General features: G+C 37.0%; 2 protein-coding genes across 3 annotated transcripts in view; one reads left to right on the forward strand and one right to left on the reverse strand.

Annotated features, from left to right (window-relative positions):
- CMC1 (C-X9-C motif containing 1) overlaps positions 1 to 3,945 on the forward strand; it is an 84,133-nt gene extending 80,188 nt beyond the window's left edge. For both annotated transcript variants that reach the window (XM_077865535.1, XM_077865536.1), the window contains one exon: positions 3,052 to 3,945. In XM_077865535.1, the coding sequence (XP_077721661.1) occupies positions 3,052 to 3,172 (121 nt within the window). In that variant the 3' untranslated portion in view covers positions 3,173 to 3,945. The remainder of the gene's footprint in view (positions 1 to 3,051) is intronic.
- Positions 3,946 to 5,548: 1,603 nt separating this feature from the next.
- Positions 5,549 to 20,078, reverse strand: part of AZI2 (5-azacytidine induced 2) — a 36,070-nt gene continuing 21,540 nt past the window's right edge. The window contains exons 6-8 of the mRNA XM_077865527.1: positions 16,669 to 16,727; positions 10,341 to 10,459; positions 5,549 to 7,755 (exon numbers count right to left, since the gene is read on the reverse strand). Of these exons, the coding sequence (XP_077721653.1) occupies positions 7,343 to 7,755; positions 10,341 to 10,459; positions 16,669 to 16,727 (591 nt within the window). The 3' untranslated portion in view covers positions 5,549 to 7,342. The remainder of the gene's footprint in view (positions 7,756 to 10,340; positions 10,460 to 16,668; positions 16,728 to 20,078) is intronic.

Consider the following 20,078-nt stretch of genomic DNA (forward strand, 5'->3'; position numbering starts at 1 on the left):
TGTTGTAGGTAATCTTACATGTACTGGATTCTGTAGTTTGTCCCATAAAATCTTTGATATTTTTAGTTGAGTCTGAGATTTCAGTTTGTTAAATATTAAGCAACATATTTATTAAAGATCTTGTCAAGGTATGTGAGCTAAGAATATGAGGTCAGCAAACAAAAATACAGGATTTTCCATATGACTTAGCAAATTCCTTTTCATGAACAGATTGATCTGTAGAATATATTATAGATGGGCTTTTTTGTCTCTTCTAATGAAAAAGTACTGAGTTAGATGATTTGTCAGCCTTGTGATTTGGGGATTAATAGAATTTCACTTTTGGGAAGTTATCAAATGAAGGATACAAAGGTAATTTTAGATTTTTGAAGTTAATCAATTTAAAAATAATTCTTAAATATCATGTTCACTGACATTTAGTTGAATATTATAATTAAAATTTGCAAAGTTCTTTGAATGTAAGTGCTTCCTTTTTTTTTTTTTTAAGAGCTTAGTTTTAGAGAGAGTGCATGTGCAAGCATGAGCAGGGGTGGGGCCAAGAGAGGGGGAAAGAATCTCAAGCAGACTCCATGGTGAGCTCAGAGCCCGATGTGGGGCTCAGTCTCACAACTCTGACCTGAGCCAAAACCAAGAATCAGATGCTTAACTGACTGAGCCACCCAGACGCCCCAAGTGCTTTCTGTTTTATCTCCCCATTTTTTTTTATCTCCCCATTTTTTATTGTCTACATTATTGATAGTATTGCAGAATACTTTAGTATTGTTAACTGGCCGTTGTGAGGTCTTAGTTTGGTTATCTCTTATTTCCTTCTATACTCTGCTTCTCTAGCCTGTGAAACATACAGGTCAGCATGTTTTGATGCTTCCTTGGGGAATTATAGAAGAATATATATCTGAATCAAATATTTGTTTTCGTTTTTGATAGCATACAATGTATATAGGTATTTAAATTTACAGACTTATTTTGGAATTCTGTAGTTAGAAGACTTGGAGGTTAAATTAATCCCTACATTTCTAGATGAGGAAACACACCCTTATTTATGGGCCAGGACCTGCACAAGGCATTTCATCATAGAGGAGTAAAAGCTCCTTCTGTAACTTGTTTTTCTTCAATTCTATTCCCTCATGCTCCCAAGAGATGTATAATGAATAAATGAACCTGTTAAACTTCTTTGTGACTGGATTTAAATTCTCTTTTATATATTAAGTTTTTATATCTTAGTTTTAGCCATCATAATAACTTGTTCTTAGTTTGCTGTATTATCTCTGCCTCTGAGACGGGCATCATTAGAGCAAAAGGACAGGAGTGCCGATGGTGGAGAGGCCAGCTTGGGCTTACCCTCTGGACCAGCCAGAGCTTAGCTAGCTGTGCAGTGCAGCCCCAGGCAAGTTCCTCTCAGAAGATGGGAAAATTATTCCTCATGGAGTATTGTGAGGGTTTGTACGTAAACTCATTACAACAGTGCCTGGCACGTAGTAGGTAGTCAATAAGTGGTAGCTCTTTCTAAATTGTATTAAGTTTTTGTTACCTGAATATTAATAATTTAATATCCTTTCATCTCTTTCCTCTGGAAATAGGAGAAAATAAGAGCTTGTAGTCTATTCTGGGGGAAGGCGCTGGGAAGAGTTGGAGGAGGCTGCTTCTGTTTAAGAGAAAGTGAAGGAAACAGAGTTGTGACATTTGCTGAAAGTAAATGGACTTAAGGATTTTACTGGACTTTCAGTCTCAACACTCTGTTTCTTCATCTTAGAATAAAGTGCTCTGCTTTACTACTGACGTTCCAAGAAGTTAACCACAGCATTCTCTCTTCCTAGTGATGTTTTGCAACATGAATGCTTATTCTCTTTTGGTCTCATCGTCATTCATTCCTCTGTAAACTGCAGTCTCACTTCTGCCCCCTTCCACTGAGATTGCTCCTCCTAAAGTTTCTAATGGGTTCACGGTAGCCAGATGCAGTGAATTTCACTCTTTACTTGAACTCTCTCCAAAAATTATGTTTAATTCCCTTTTATCTGGCATCCCTTTTATACTCCTTCCTGTTCCCCCAACATCTCATTTCTTATCAGCCTTTTGTTCCTTAACTGATTCCTTAAAACAGGTGCCCTCTTCTCTCATGCTTATGTCTGCAAAAGCTCAGTTTGCACCCATGGATTTGGTTCCTATGGGTCGTGAGTTTTTTTGCTTTCTTCAGGTCCCAAACTGAACTACCCTCCTTTTCTTCCTCCTGCATCATGTGTCTAGAATTTAGTCTTTTTTGTCTCCTAACTCTAAATGGTTATTTCCTAGTGATTTCATTACCTAAATCTTCTCCAGATCCATTTTGTCCTTTTCATCACCACTACTCTGTGAGCTTAGGCCCTCATCATTCTTGTCTGGATTACTGTGGTAGTTTATTTACTGGGCATCCTGCCTCTCACCCTGCTGCCACCTTTTGGCCACATGCTGTCAGCTTCATCTGACACAAAACTGATCTTTGAGTTGCTCTGTTAATAGTGTCCCATCGCCTTCAGCATAGATTCCGGCCTCTTGTGACAGTGACCTTCATGATGTGGCCCTTTCCCTATCTGGCTTCATCCCAGGCCCTTTCTCTTAGGAACTGATTTATTCGTTCTTCATGCCTCAGTTTTTCATCTTGGTGCCTATCCAGTGTACTTCCAATATGGATGGATGTGGTCTTTCAGTGCGACTCCCACACTTCCGCTTGCTGTCTGTCCTCTCCCCGCTTCTTCCCAATGTTTCTATGTGCGCTGGGCCCCACCTACGACACAGTGCTTTGTACATTTCCTTGTGGTGCAGCCTTTACTTGTCTGTTCCCAGAGCCTCACAGGCTCCTTGAGGACAGGTGCTGTGCCGCTCACTGCTCTGTCCTGGTTCCCCTCCCCTTTAACTAGTTTAATAGCCTAATGTTTGCAGTAAATTTATGATCATTTCTTAAAATCACCTTCTAAAGATTGTACCTGATGAAATGTCGGAATTTTACTAAAGTAAGCTTGTATTAAACACTTGCCGAGTTTTTTGTTTTTTTAAAAGATTTTCATTTCCTTCTTGTAGTTATAATGATCCAGCATTTTATGAAGAATGCAAAATGGAATACCTGAAGGAAAGAGAAGAATTCAGAAAAACTGGAATTCCTTCCAAGAAAAGGCTGCAGAAGCTTCCTACAAGCATGTAGGCAAACACTCTGATACTCAGAAGCTCTGATACTCCTGGAAATCATCACCTGAAATAATGGACTCAAAGAAGTATTTGCTTTGTCCTAAGTTATGGAAATATTAATTTTATCTGGAATAAAGATTTTTTTTTTTAAATTTCAAAGTCAGGTTTATCAGAAGGGATGAGAATAGTAAATAGTGAAATGGGATATGATCTACATGGTTGTCATGGATATTTTGTAAATTTTTCCACAATCACATTTGTAGAACAGTAATACTGAGCTTTAGGGTTCTATATAGACCTTGTATTACTTTCATCCAGTGTGTAGACTAATGGCTAATCATAGGGACCAGAAGTAATCAAAGTTGGAAAGGATAATTGTCAAAGGTGTAAATAACGTAGGATAGAATAGTGACGAATCAGAATCCTTCCTCGTTCTGTCACTTACTAGTTATGTAACCATGGAAATAATTTTCATAGTTACAGTGAGGATTATTGCAGGTAAGTAGAGTATGTAGGGCAGTGCTTCAGATGTGGTAAATGGCTCTTTAATGGTTGTTATTAATGGTAGTAAATGATTATTTGGAAATAGATGAAAAAAGTACATGAATTTAATCTTACTTACAAGTTTGATGGAAAATTTCCTAAAATGAATTATATTTCCTTGACTGTTAATTTGGCTGCTGAAAATATTTTAATGATTTCAGGAGCTAATGTAAAAAAAAATTACCTGGAACCAATAACTTGATTCCAGGTTGAGTTTTTTTAATATTAAAAATTGCTTTTCTTCCATGGGCTGTTAACTCTTCACTATAGCCGCTGCAACCAGTTTCCAGGTAAGTAAAATTTATATATATAGTTCTCATTAAAATCACAAATAGAAATTACTACATACTAGGACAAGATTTAACTTTGCCCCAATCCCATTAAGCAGCTCGAAGATTTTTTTTTTAAAGAACTTAAAGCAGATAGGATCCTAGGAAACCAATGTGATGTTCAAGTTCCTTACTTGAGCATACAAGTGAACTGCTCAAAGAACTATTTAACTGTTATTTGAAACCTAAAGAAACCACATTTTCCCAGGCCACAGATCAAAAGGAAGATTACTAGAGCAGACAAAAGCAAAGCAAATATAGAAACCTAGAGACCACATACCATAGGGGTAAACAAGCCTATATTCTTCTGTTGGCCTTTTGGTATTGGTACATTTCCTAGAGCACAGGGCCTTAATTTTTGTTTTTAATGATGCAAATGAAGAAAAGGCAGACAGTTTGCAAAAGCTAGTGAAATATATAATCTGTGGCTAATTTATAATCTGGATGAGAATCAGAGGAGCCACCTTCAAGTTTATGTGGAAAATTCATGTATGTAGAGTCACTTTCCTCACAGGTGCCAGACAGTAGGTTATAGAAATATGTTCACTCCTCTATTATGTCAGGAACTAAACCATTTATCACAGCTTTCAAGATATCCATGCCTCACCACCACACTTGTTTACTTCTCTTAGTACAGCTGCCTCAGTTGTAGTCTTGCTTGCTCACGCATACCTCTGGGTGATACTATTCTGTTAAAGAGTGCACAGATTTTCTTTCCACTAAAGATCCACCCTTGTCAGTGTAGCCTTTCCAGATCAGATCATTACTGGTTTTGCGTGATTTGATCTTAAGTCTTTAAGTTTGATTTTTTCCCTATTTACTTGGTTTTCAATGTTTCACATAGGTATGTCCCTGCTCTGCTTAGGAATTGGGTTCCATTTTGGAAAAATCTCAGTTTCCTTTTAGAGAAGATGCAGATTTTATTTTCATGAATAGTAGGTCAAAAGGAAGGAGTTAAGCGGCTTTTTGTAGTTACTTGTGTCCTCTTCATTGTGTTGTATAAATGCTGAACTGGGTTACACAAATCTAAGAATTAAAGACATTTTCAAGGGAAGCCTTTTGGAGCAAATTTCAAACAGTATGAAAGAAGTGGTATTGTCAACATACCATGTTCCATCTCAGGGGTGCGCCTGGGTGGTGCAGTCAGTTGAGCATCTTGGTTTCAGGTCAGGTCATGATCTCAGGGTCCTGGGATCCAGCCCTACATCGGACTTCACACACAGGAGGGAGTCTGCTGGAGTTTCTCCCTTTTCCTCCCCGCCACCATCTCAAATAGATTATCAACTACAGATGGGCCATTCTCATTTCTCTTTGAATCTTATGTGGAATAGAGACGATTATAAAGCACACAGTATAAAAACTTGTGGCAGGGTAACAGATTTTTTGGTTAATCTTTGCTAAAGAGTCTTACATATCATTTATTTAGCACTTAACACGGTAAAGAACATCAACCCCTGATTTCTGAAAGCATACATGTTTGATAGCCACCCTCTTGCTCAGATGGAAGAACTTTTTTCCACTTAAAAGAAGTTGGTTTAATAAGACGAATGCCTGTTACACGAATCAAATGAACAACTACTACCTGACCCTGGAATACATAGGCAAGGACAGTATTTCACATTTGCTTCAATTTCAAACAAAAATAATTTATTTTAATTAATTTCTTGGCCTTGTTCAAAACATTAATCAAGCCATTATCTCATATGACTTCTTTACAAAGAAGTTTCCAACCTTGGTTTTAAAAAAGGCAAACCAGCAAGCTACATTAGGGATTCTATAGAATATACAGCCTATGCAGCCACATGAGAAATAGTTTCTGCTGCTTTGTTATTACACAGGTAGTTGCTTCCTTTAGCTAAAGCCTGGAGTCTTGTATTTGTTTTATGCATATTGGGTTTTGTTCTATTACTTGGCAGGAGATTGTACTCCCTGGAGTCAGCTGTGTTCATTGGTCAGAATAAATTCCAGCATCTGACACCAATTCCATTAATCAGAGACAAGCTTGAATAAGTGAGTAAGATAATAGAAAGACAAAAATATCTGGTGAACGGTGAACATTGTTTATGTATGTATGCTATTCAGTTAATATAGAAGAGATCAGAGATATTCTTTTGAGTACAAGATATTTGAAACTGTCTATCAAAAAGGATAAAGGCCTCCTACATGAAACACTTTATATCAGGCAAAAGATGTACAAGCCTACTAATACATTATATTACTAATATGTTAATACCACCACCCTGAAAGAATTTAGATAGATTTCCATGTGAAGCCATCCTTGTTATATCCTTGTTTATAAATGATAAGCCACTTAGAATCATAAAGTCTGGGAACATTTCATGATTGTACTATATCAATACAGCACAGAGTTTGGTTTATAGAATTACAATTCCTAATTTGGTTAATGAAAAAAATCACTATCTCAATGAGTAAAATGTTAAGTTTCAAAAAAAAGTCTAACAATTTTTAAGTTGCTCTACATAACAAACAGGTACAGACCCTTTGAAAAAAATGACTGTATCCAGTTACATATATAAATTTTAATTATGGACCACTGAAGGCACAGATTTAGACTGAAACCTCTGTGGTGCTCTTTCTACTTCTAATTGAATAATATAGAAATACAGTACTTTACACACCACATAGTTTTTCAACTATTTTATCACTTTTTTTTTCAGTAAGGATCTGAAGGATGTATGGGACAAAGTTGGCTTCAACGATCAGGTTATTTCAAGTCTTAACACGTATTAAAAAACGATTTTAAGTCTTAAACTTTGAAACACAATAGCATATGGAGATGGAATAACCTGTAAGAGATACTGTTATTCAACTATAACAATTTTCATCTTTATGCAATACAAGGTCAATAGAAACATAACCTACTCATTTTGCCTTTTCTTTTTTTGCAACTTAAAGCAACTTACACTTTTTCTCAGATATTAATGGCCTATTTTTATGAATGGGTATTTAGGCATTTCACATGCTTTATAAAACCATGTCTAGAAAAACTTTAATTCCATTCTTTATGTGAGAGGCTGTTATTTACAATTACTATCGAAGGTACAACGGTCTCTGAAACACCTTATTTATTAATCAGTAGCATAGGTCTGATTCTTAGCCAGAACATGGAGCTGGAGGGTACTCATTCATACTGGAAAATCAACTACATAATGTGGAACAGTATGTGCAAATGTATATACTGAAGAACTCTTGCAAAAGTTTAATCAAAATCTGCTTTCAGTTTGTTAAATAATGTCTTGAGAGAGCCTCTGAGATACAGTAACCTCATGACCAAGTCATGAATCTCTTCAGAATTAATTCTTAAAAAGACAGTTTTGATTATGTTGATCCAAGTAATGAAGTGGTGGCAGGTTGGGTAAAGGCAAAGTTTTATTTTTCATTTCCCCAAATGCTGTCTCACTTGATTTAGGAGGGCTTGGGAATACCCAAGAATTATCTTCCAGAGAATTTCTGCCATAAGAGTTGTGTTCCTGAAAGTTAGTACCATCATGAAGAATGGATCGCTCATTATCTGTCCATGATTGGAGAACTGCTTTCTCTGATAAAACCTTTATATCTCCTGGTAAAGGGGAAGATGTCGTATGGCAAACAGTTTTGCTGTTTGGTGAGAGGGGGGAATGTCTTTTGTATGTTGCAGTAAAATTCGCCAAGTGCAGTTTTGTGCTGTCTTTCCCAAGGTCTTCCATGCATCCTACTGGGGAACAGGCTAAAAAGAAAGCACAGACTAAATGTCAGTTGTCGGTAGCACAGTAAATATGTAGCACTTCATTAATTTGGTTGGATCTAGAACTAATATTTCTAAGTTAGCGTGATCACTGGGATACTGTAACATGAATGAAGACATGACAAATGATCCAAGTTCTAATCCTAGATCACTGTTTCCTGACATTTTGACGTGAGGTTAAGTCATTAAATTGCTTCCAGGTGTCACTTCTCTCATCTGCAATATGAACATAGTAATCTTGTCCTGCCTATATCACAAAACTATTAATGAAGATGAAAAAATTCCACAGTTTAAGAAGTTGGAAACCAATAAGGTTAAAATACAGGTAAGGATCCCCTTCTTGGCTCTTAATGTGGCTATGGAAGGCTGTTTACAGGTCACTCGAAACTAAGCTGTTGGGTAGCCTGGGTGGCTCAGGGGTTTAGCGCCACCTTCAGCCCGGGGCATGATCCTGGAGACCGGGAATCAAGTCCCACATCAGGCTCCCTACATGGAGCCTGCTTCTTCCTCTGCCTGTGTCTCTGCCTCTCTCTGTCTCTCATGAATAAATAATAAAATCTTTAGAACAGCTTAGTTTTTTTTTTTAAGTAATATTTTGTTAAATACTCCTTTACTTACTCAAATCTTTTTTCCATAGGTGCTTCAAAAGTAAATTTTTTCAGAAATAATTCTGTGAATTGATGAGGCCTAAGTGAAGTTTTAATATACATCCAAAGGCTTTTTAGAGATAAAACAGTTTGTTTGTTTTTTTTAATTTTTATTTATTTATGATAGTCACAGAGAGAGAGAGAGAGAGAGGCAGAGACACAGGCAGATGGAGAAGCAGGCTCTATGCACTGGGAGCCCGACGTGGGATTCGATCCCGGGTCTCCAGGATCGCGCCCTGGGCCAAAGACAGGCGCCAAACCGCTGCGCCACCCAGGGATCCCCAGTTTGTTTCTTAAACACATATTTCTCTGGTTACAGTAACATATCAAGAAAAAAAATATATTCAGTTCACACATAATGGCTCAGAAAACAAACTGCTTTAAAGCTATTATTTAGCGATAGTCAACATAATGGTAGTATGAGCTTATGAGCTTCTCTTCCCCTTCCAATTCAACCGACTAAGGCAAAATGCCAGGAATTAGAATAAAGTCTTGATTTATAATTTTATAAGAAACTGAACCATGTTATAAAATAAGCTCATTTCCTTTTGTCTTGGGAAGAGAGGTAGGAGTAGAGGACCCAGAAGTAACAATGCTTAACTTCTGGATAAGGGTGATCTCTAGGTCAGGAAAAAAGTTGATTTAAGTCTGTCTCTACTCCTCACAGCATTAAGTTATGTGCAATAAGGAACCCTGAACCTGTCACTGTTGTACTGTGCTAGAAAACTTATGGTTCCATAAACCAAAAGACAGCCTTAAGCAGCTCAGAAGACACACAAAGATGAGTCATTTTCAAATATGCAAAGAGTATTTCTCCTGTATTATTCTTTGGAAATTATATTTATTATATAAACAAACAGCCTCACTGACAACTCCCTACAGAATTATTCTGCATTCCTTTTAGGAGAAGGAACTTCTCCATCAACATATATTTGCCTCATATGTAACCCTTGCCACTGGAAAACTCAAGTGCAAAATGAACCATAAGTTAGAGCCTGACAGGACGCTGTTATTAGTTTGCCTGATTCATAAATAACTCTAGAAACTGGCTTTAGTTTTCCTTTTTCCTACTGGTAAACACTCCTGGAGATTTATAAAATTCTCTTGTGCCCTCTTTAGGGAAAATACGAGGTGTACATAATTTTAAGTAAGGTGAAGGTAGTTATTTTTTATGAAAACTCATATCTCATTCCTTTAAAGTAAATTTAGGGCAAATTTATAATTTTTCAGAAATAGAACTATTATGTAATAAAAAGTACAAATGCACTGATTTTTCTCTGAGGTATAAAAACAGTCTGGGCAAAGTAGCCCCTACTACATTAGCCCAAAACTCAAAAAGTCTAGTCAGCCAAGCAGTTATATATGAAAAGCAAATCAATGAAAATTTTCGTTTCACTGAAAGGGATAAGGAGAGAACACCTAGTCTCCATTCCAAATAAACTATTCTTTATGGAAAGAAAAATTAAGTTTGCCAAATGAAAAGAATCCCATAAATGGATCAAAGTTAATTTTTTTTTCCAAAACAATTTAAAGAGCTAGGTCTTTGATATAGTCTATAGCACTGGAATGAAAAATAGGTTTTGGTATCTTTTTTTTTTTTTTTTTAAATATACGAAAGAGTTGTGGTAAAAGGTCAACTAGAGCAAACTTAACACCTCAGCCTTATACACATAAGCAACACTTGGCTGAGAAAAAAAAGCCACAAGGGGAAAAGAATACAGTACTGAAGAAAAAACACATCAGCAACACCTTTATGTGTGAAGTTGACCAGTATGAGAATGAAGCCAAAGCAGAGAATAGGTAGGCTGTGAACATACTATAAACTATATATGCTTCGGCTTATCAAAATCATCTAATGAGATTTCGATAAGAAACGATAACCGATTGCTCTTCAAGCTGTCTGGCTGGAATTTAACTTGCCTTTCTTGATTGTAGTTGGGATTTTCAGTTTTCTTAGTAGTTCAGCTTGTACTTGAGTCACCAAATGTAAATTAGACATTTCTCTCTTCAGTTCCCAGTATGCATTTTGCATATTATCACTGAAATACAGTTTTTACAAAAAAGGTTAATGGTTATATTTTCTTTATGGACAAAAAAAGAGTGACTTTAAAACAGAAATGAGCATATCTGTACTTCTGCTCCAATTAAGTTTCCAGATGCTACAAATTAAAAACTTCCTCATTAAATAACATATAATTAGGGCATTGGAACAAGCGAAAAGATCTTATTTATAATACTAATACTGACCTAATTTCTAGCCATGAACTGAACTTTATATTAAACAGGAGGATATTACAAAAAGAAGTATTATATAACCAAACTTTCTTATTAATTATAGCCCCTAATGTGCAGTGGTGTGACTATACTTTAAAAGTAAGGGGTATGGTCTTCATTTGCAAATCTGATCAAAACGAAAGAGACATTCATGTATAGAGTTTTAACTTATATTTATCTCTTAATTATTTGGTTTTGACGTGAATTGAAATATATCAACTGCCGAATGTATACCCAAATCCACATTAAAATAAAATTTAGGTTTCATGCATTCCATTCTTTTATGTTTGACTGGGTTGTCTCATATTGTTGGTTCTAAACCAATGTGACATGACAGCATAAGACAAGAAGAGCCAGATGATTTCCTGGTAAGGAAAAGGCTAGATAGAGGATTATATGAAACAAAAACTTCATAAATGCCTCTCATTTTCATAATGTATTTTACTCAATTATTATCTGAGATGTTATAAATTATTTTAAACCTAATTTATGAAAGTTTCATTCTTCCATTAAGCATGGAAGATCATGATCTTGTCTGGGTCTTTAATTGCCAACTAAGTAAACTGGAATCTTCAGTATGTAGTCCTATTTGCTACACAAGAATATATAAAACTTGAGCAACTGATTTCATAGCATTCAAATGACCGTAATTCCTTCTTAAAGATACTGCTGTAAATGGAATAATAATCAGGTTAGAAAATGTCGATTTTTATCTAGCTATAAACAAACCAGGGGATAATACTCTTGATATCTAAATCTAATATCCTATTTGAATTATAAAGCAACAAATCTACTCAAATATAATTATTCTGAATGTAAGGTTACATGCCCTTGTTTTGGTCAGGATATTTCTATTCTACTCAGACTATAGTTCTTTCAGAAGCAGAATAAACTTTATACTGCTTTGGGGAAAAATCTACATGTTTTAGTCTATTGTAAATGTCATTTGTCAAACAGTAGTCTATTAAAAATCACAGGGCTTTTTGCAGGTTTTAGATAAGTGTGAAATAATTACTTCACAAAAATTAGCTAACCACCTCTACTCCACCAGTAAACATCTGAGATGTATGCTACAATGAATGTTTCACATAGGAACCTGTCTTAAGTGTGAAAAGTTGCTGGTTCTTTGCTGCAATTGTGGGTATTCAGTATGCTTTCCAAAGAGTTACTCACATTACACAGCAGTAAGTTTAAGTACTGTATATGTGCTAATTCATGCAGTCATGATATGAATAATACAGTTTAAAAATACTGTTTAATTATTGGCATGAGAGGGAAAATCAGTACCTGACTTAGAAAAAAAGAAAAGCAAATACCCAAGACCATGTTTGGATCTTGGAATATCAAACACAATCATTCAAAATAGCTAATCGTGTAAAATAAAAGAGAAACAATTATAAAGGAAGTGCTAAAGCAGTGTCTAAACACATTTTCCAATTCTAATGAAGACTTTATAAATTAGGTTAAACTAAAAATTAGGTCACCAAGTTTAACACATCTAAGTCTTTTTTTTTTTTTTTTTTGCCTTTAATGTCACCTGAATGAAAAGCTAGTTTAACCCCCCACCCCCCAAAAAACACAAATTACTAAGTATAAGCTCTCCCCCTTGTGGATAACAAAGTAATAACAGCCACTTTACACTTAAAAGTGCTGCCATCTTCATCATGTGCTAAAGTATGTAAATCATTACTTAAGTGAGACTGGAAAAGGCATATTGTCCACAAATCTTTAGTAGAGTTCCAGTTAACTTTAACTTATCTAGGTATTTTTGAGACTGTATAGGCTGGCTATGGCACCCCCACCAACCCGGAGTGTGAACTTAGTTTTGCTATAAACGACACACAAGCACGTGTATGTGTGTGTGTGTGTGTGTGTGTGTGTATGAAGTTAAAAAACTTGAGCACTGAGAAGCAACACTAAAAAGCATCCCAAATGAGAAACCTACGAAAGAAAATAGACAAAACAAAACAAAATGACGGCTGAACATTTATTACATTAGGCATTTTACCCATGTTCTCACACCAACTTGGCAAGCTGGGTAACCACATTTTCTGCGTGAGGAAACAGGTTCAGGAGAACATATTCCATGCTCCAGCATGTTGCTGATCAAAGCCATCTTTAATTTATCCTAAGGACAGCCTGCTGCCCTTTTGGGGTAACATTTTTCATATCATTACCATCATACAATTACCAAGCACTTCCAATATGCTGGCTGCCAACACAACTATCTTATTAACCTTGGGTATAAAATTTCAACCCTCTAAATTTTAAAAGTAATGAAACCTGCTTATTCACATCTCAAGAAGGAGTACATGTCCTGCTTACAAAGTCAAATTGTGTAAAAGCCCAGTTTTCTTAACTGACACTATTCTTCCAACTCTAGTACTGAAACAAGTATTCCATATAAGAAAAATCTACTTAATTTTTTACTTCACCCATTCGTATTTTGCTTTAGCTTCTGAATATTTACTGAACTATTACATCTCCTAAAGGAACTAAAACTAAGTATAATTTTACCCAAGAGATATACTGAGAAATGTATATTTTGATAACTGTGATTCTCAAAAAGCATCTTCCAGACATTTTTGGTTGTGAGGCACAACAAGGAATCATTTTATACTGCAGTCCAGAGAAAACAAATTATGAAAAAAACATACCCCCTTATTATGTGTAATACACTCTGGTATGTTCTGTTCATTATTTGTATAAAATGCTTTTCTTGACACACAAAGTTTCATGACCACTAAGGAACACAGCACAGTTTGAAAAACACTAACCCTAATCCATATTTCCTTAAGAGTTACATTTTAAGAAGTTTACAGTATAAGTTTACCCCATACCTAAATCTATTTAAGAACAGAGAACAATCTAAAGCTAATACCAAACAGAACACTGGCAGGATACAGGCCAAATTTCTGACTGGATTGTTAAATGATGCTGTACACAAGAAGTACCACATAAAAGGCCTCCAATAATTAAAAAGGTTCACTCTATCTTAGGGAAACAATATAGTACCTCATTTGCCTCGCAAATGATGGAGGAAATATGAAAAAAAAACTCCCCAGGGTCCCTGGGTGGCGCAGCGGTTTGGCGCCCGCCTTTGGCCCAAGGCGCGATCCTGGAGACCCGGGATCGAATCCCACGTCGGGCTCCTGGTGCATGGAGCCTGCTTCTCTCTCTGCCTCTCTCTGACTATCATAAATTAAAAAAAAAAAAAACTCCCCAAAATGGAGTTTTATAAATAACTGAAAAATAATCCTTAAAAATATACAAACCCGTATTTAAAGGTTTTATGGAAACATTCCTATATATTGTTTTGTTAATATAGTAAACTTACATCTGAATTGTTCCACTAAAAAGTGGATGAGGTAACTTAACAAGTATTAGTAAAACACAAGACTATAAACTGGAAATAATGGAAACATTTACCATTTACCATTATAACATTTACCATTATAACATATAATGGTAAACATTTACCATTATAAATTTTTTTTTTTTTTTTTTTTTTTTTTTTTTTTTTATTTATGATAGTCACAGAGAGAGAGAGAGAGAGGCAGAGACACAGGCAGAGGGAGAAGCAGGCTCCATGCACCGAGAGCCCGATGTGGGATTCGATCCCGGGTCTCCAGGATCGCACCCTGGGCCAAAGGCAGGCGCTAACCTGCTGCGCCACCCAGGGATCCCACATTTACCATTATAACATATAAATGGTAAAGTGAAGGAAAAACAAGATAAAATGTAGCTAGGAATGAGACTAACATAAAAATGCATGATACAGAGTTTACCAAGAGGTAAGCTACAAATGTGGTTACTAGTTTTCTAGTTACTAACCAGAAAAGGGAAACCTCATCAGTTTTGCAATCCATATTGCTTACATAAAATAAATGCAAACCAACCTGTATAAAACCATAAGTATACTTGAGCACTAGCAAGTCATTAAGACATGCTTTAATTATATAGTTCTTTTAGCATACAAGTAACTCTTAGAGATAAGAACTTAAGGCTATTGTTTCTAAAAACTGTTTCTCTTAACTGATACTTTAATACTAAGCTTTAGAGAATTCAAAACTGCACTTCGAAGCCACAATTATATAGTCTGGCAGCCTCCAAAACTAGCCTCTCCTTGGACCTTTATCCTCCTCTTAAATGCTGGTGTAGAGATTCTTCACTATCTTGTTAGTTATGTGATGTTTTAAAGACACTGGGAGGGGTGCAGCCTTTTGAGTTATTCTTAATAGATGTGATCCAAATCATGTAAAATTTCCCATGAATGGAAGAAGTCTCATTCTGTATCATGTATCCCTAATACACTCTATAGATAGCCCTTTGTACTTGTATTTGATGTACGGATTCTAACATATTTGTTCCCTGCTTCTTTTCCAAAAATGGTTTGAAGAGGCTTAAAAACTGATAAATACTTACAAAATGAGGGGAAACCTAGATTGACCGAAGAAAAAATTTTGATAAAGACAACTTTCAGAAACATGGGGCGCCTGGGTGGCTCAAAGCGTCCAACTCTCGGTTTTGGTTCAGGGCACATCTTGTGAGACAGAGCCCCCATGTCGGGCTCCATGCTCAGCGGGCAGTCTGCTCCCCTCTCTCTCTACCCCTCCCCTGGTCATACACACACTCCTGTCTCTCTCTAAAATAAATATATCTTCAAAAAAGACAACTCTCAGAAATAACTTATATGGACACTGAACTAGACACACTGTTAAAAAAGGAAAAACTTCCTTGCTATAAAGTTAGACGGAATTTGAAGGCATAACCGAAGAACTGTTCAAATGGCAGAGTTTAGTAGTCAGAAGAAAGATGTTATGACCCACGAGGCCTAAATATGCTGGTCTATTATAGAAAAAGTTTGCCTATCCCCGGGATCTAGAAGATTGGCTGCAATCATCAAACTGTTTGCCCTAGTTGATTAATTCTTTTCGATTAGGTTTTTGATAGGAATAGGTATGAACCATTTCACATTATTTTCTTTAGCTTAGTAAACTTCGGAAGCCAAATGATCAATGAAATCAACTCAGTATTTTTCACTGGATGAAAGAATCCATATACAGAAGGGATGCTAAAATAATTTGCAACATAATACTTGTTAAATTAAAATGACATATATTTAAGGAAAAAGAATTAAAGTAACATACCTGAACTCTTATACCTACTTTTGTTTTTACACAAAATGGACAGTTCTCTTAAAAGTCAATACCAAGGGGCAGCCCTGGTGGCCCAGTGGTTTAGCGCCACCTTCAGCCCGGGGTGTGATCCTGGAGACCCGGGATCAAGTTCCACATCGGGCTCCCTGCATGGAGCCTGCTTCTCCCTCTGCCTGTGTCTCTGCCTCTCTCTCTGTCATTATTAAATAAATAAAATCTTAAAAAAAAAAAGTCAATACCAAGGACTAATGTGGTCCTAAGTATGCCCTTAGGACAAGGTGGTATTACTGTATATGGAAATGTATAATTCCTCATGCAAAATCAAGACTTATTACAGAATACTTTCTACACAGCTAGCTCCCTAAAACCCTATCTAAAATACTGAACGTTCAAAAATTTTAAGGCATAACAATATATGTACCTTTCACTACTTAAGCTTAAGCCAACTGTTGAAGAGCAGTTAAATCTTTTTTTATAGGGACGCCTGGGTGGCTCGGCAGTTGAGCGTCTGCCTTCTGCTCAGGGCATGATCCCAAGATCTGGGATCAAGTCCCACATTGGGCTCCCTGTGAGGAGCCTGCTTCTCCCTCTGCCTATGTCTCTGCCTCTCTCTTTCTGTGTCTCTCATGAATAAATAAAGAAAATCTTTTTTTTTTTTTTTTTAAAGGTTTTTTATAAACTCACTGTGATCAGAGATTACATTCAGTACCCAAATTGTATTTGTTTTTAAGGTTAAATCATAACAAGTCTCAGTAAGCTATGCAAGTAGCCTACAGAAGAAAGTGTTACTTTTGAACTTTGAAGAATGTTCATACCTTGAAATGCTCAGTCTTTGGAGATCACTGCTCTTCAGATTGTCTTCCTGAGATGGATCCTGTCATTTGTTTAAAAAAAAGTTTAAAAATTATAATTGTTAGAAAGTATAGATCTGTTTCCCAACTAGTACCTTATGATGTGGGAGTTTACATATACAGGGGCCCATGGTTACAAGATATTTGGAAAAACATTATTCAAGTTACACAGGTTCTACACTCTAGGACTTCTCAGACCCTTTTATAAAACAGCACATTATGAATCCCTAAACACACTATTGTTACATACCTTAGACCTAGATCCAGTGTTTTCTAAACTTCTTTGGGCCTTTTGTCTTTTTTTTTTTTTTTTCCCTAAAGGACCAGCTTTTCTGAATATAAATGACTGGAATATTGGGGGAAAATCTAAAAGGGTCTGACCCTGGAACCCTGATCTCATTAATACTAAACAGTAATCAACTGAGTAAAAAAAAAAAGAAAAGAAAAATAACAGCAAACATTATTATTATGTCCATGTAGTGATGTTATTTCACACTTTAAAAGAGGTTATAAAATGTTTCACAAAAGACTCCCCCTCAAAAATACTTGTAGATATGGCTGCAGTAGATAAAGCAAGATTAATAAAGTGAACATAAATTTTTCTCTGACTTGTTCTTTGATTCTCATGTTCAAAAGGACTCTGATCAGCAATCCCTTTGAAACAAAATTTAAAAGTACACTTCTCACAACATTAAGATTTCAACTTGGAACCTCTGATAAGTTTATATTAGGCATTCCACTCTTGCTATTCCTGGTTCATTTATCTTAGGTGTAAGCATTTTTAAAATTTAAATCTCTCCCCCGACCACTCCACCAAATAAATTCCTACGAAGGTGGGAACCAACTCTTAAAAAAAAAATTCCTTTTAATTCACTCTCAAGTTTCTTAATCTTTCAAATGCCTTTTCAGCAGTAAGCGAAGTGATTTCTAAAGTTTCTTCTACCTTCAAATGTCTTTTATGATTTATGATAGATGAATTAAACTAAAAGCAAATTTATCCCCTAGCACCATCTAGTGGAAAAGAGTAACTAATCAGAACTGAACTATAACCCCCTTAACAGTACTGTTTTTCTAGATTACCTCAGTTTTTTTGAAATACACTGACTTACTGAATTCACTATATACTAGGTATTGTACTAAATGTGCTACACGTTATTTAAGCTTTATGGAAAAAGGAGATATTTAAAAGTTTATAGAAAACAAGTTCAGAAGAATTAAATGTTCCTAATGTTACAAAGTTAATATAAGCAACACCATAATTATGAGCCAAGTTTTTTATGGTACTAAAATTCTATGGTACTGCTTCATACTCTGTAAGCAAATATCCATTATGTAAAAAAGCTATCAATTTCCTTTCAAAGAAAATCTGTTTATTGACAATGATAATTCAGAACTTCAAGGTACAGATCCTTTCTCGCATGCACATCTTTTTAAAAAAAGCCTCTAGGGGCAACTGGGTGGCAAAGTCAGTTAAGTCTCTGCCATCAGCTCAGGTCATGATGTCAGGGGCCTGGGATCGAGCCCTACAACGGGCTCCCTGTTCAGAGGGTAGTCTGCCTCTCCCTCCTCTGCCTTACCCCCCCCCCCTCGTGCTCACTCTCTCGTATGTGCTGGCTCAAACAAAATCTTTAAAAAAAAAAAAGTTTAAGCCTCTAAAAGAAGATGGCAGGGCAGCCCGGTGGCTCAGTGGTTTAGTGCTGCCTTTGGCCCAGGGCCTGATCCTGGAGACCCAGGATCGAGTCCCACACTGGGTTCCCTGCATGGAGCCTGCTTCTCCCTCTGCCTGTGTCTCTGCGCCTCTCTCTCTTTCTCTCTCTCTCCCTCTCTCTGCCTGTGTCTCTGCCTTTCTCTCTGTGTTTCTCATGAATAAATAAATAAAATATTTAAAAAATAAATTAAAAAAAATAAAAGAAGATGGCAGAGTAGGAGGCTCCTATGTTCACCTCATTCCACGGATACAACCAGATAATATCCACATCAGTGTAAAAAATGGCAGAACAGACTCTACAGCAAAAGGTAAAGAGGCCACACTGCAGAAGTAGGAAGAGCTGAGATGCAGGCAGGAGCTAAAGAGACCCACCCACAGGACTGCCTGTAGGCGGGAGCGAAACCACCGGCATGGAGAAGGGAGAAAAACAGACCCTTACACCAGGCACCCCCGGTGTAGGAAACATACACAGGGAAAACAAATTCCCATAACATTTGGTTTTGAAAACCCAGAGGGGCCTAATTACTGTAGTTCTTATAATCACTGAGGCTTAACACCTGGGACTATAATTTGGTGGACTCAGCTCTGGGAGAAGGGAGGACAAGAGGAAACAGAATTCTGGCCCTTAAAGACAAGCATAATCAGCCCCAATAAGATACAGCACAAAAGCAGCATTTGAAAAATGCCTCTGGTATATATGAAAGACTAGTTTACTAATCTCAGAACATGTGCTGGAGGAGGAGGGATCCTTGAGACTTCTCTAAGAACAAAAAGGCTGGTGGGCACCATTTCCCTCCCTGAGGCCTGGCCCTATTTACATGGATACATGGGGGAATCAATGCAGCACATTTTCCACTTAGGTTGCTAACAGCGTACCCTACATGCTTCTACAATTCTGCTCTCTCCAACCCAACCAGCCTCCACAGATTTGGCAGCAGTAGGTACCCTCCCACAGTAGACCAACACAGACCTTGCTGGCACTGCAAGCACTCCCCACCCCTTGCAGACTCACCCCCACTAGCCATAAAGCAGTTTTCAAAAGCAGCTCCAGCTCCCACCCACAGCAGACCTCATCAAACCTTGCTAACACCAAGTGCCCTGCCCGTACATTCTCTTGTCAACCTGCCCCTTACAATATGTCATTGGCCAGAGCCCATCCAAAGAGGTACCACAACCCTGGCATTATGTAGGCAGCCCTGACAAGGATAGTACCACTCCGAAGTGACTTCTGCCCTGGGGAAAAGGGCCAATAACCATATACACCAGTCGAGCTGTGGCCAGTACAGTGGACAGCATGATAGACATGTGGTCTCACTATAGTACCAGCCCACCAACAAAAGCTTCTGGAGGCACAACACAGAGGAAGTCCTGAAGTTCAGTACTACTGTGTTTGGGAAAAGCCTGGTCTGCCTTAAGCCAAGCCCAAGGTAGCCCAAAACTGGCTCACTAACAACACTGGAACCAGACCCTGCTCAGAACAGAGAGCCACTGTAGACTGAAGGCAAAAGCAGTGCAAGCCAAACATTAGGGTGACACAAACACATGAGACAGCCCTGAAACATGAAGTTCTGGTGAACAGAGGACATCATACTACAGAGTACTGCAAGACCTCTCCTTCCTTTTTTTTTTTTTTTAAGACCTCTTCTTTTTAAGGCCACTACTTTAA

Source organism: Canis aureus, chromosome 22, assembly GCF_053574225.1.
Source record: "Canis aureus isolate CA01 chromosome 22, VMU_Caureus_v.1.0, whole genome shotgun sequence".
NCBI lineage: Eukaryota > Metazoa > Chordata > Mammalia > Carnivora > Canidae > Canis > Canis aureus.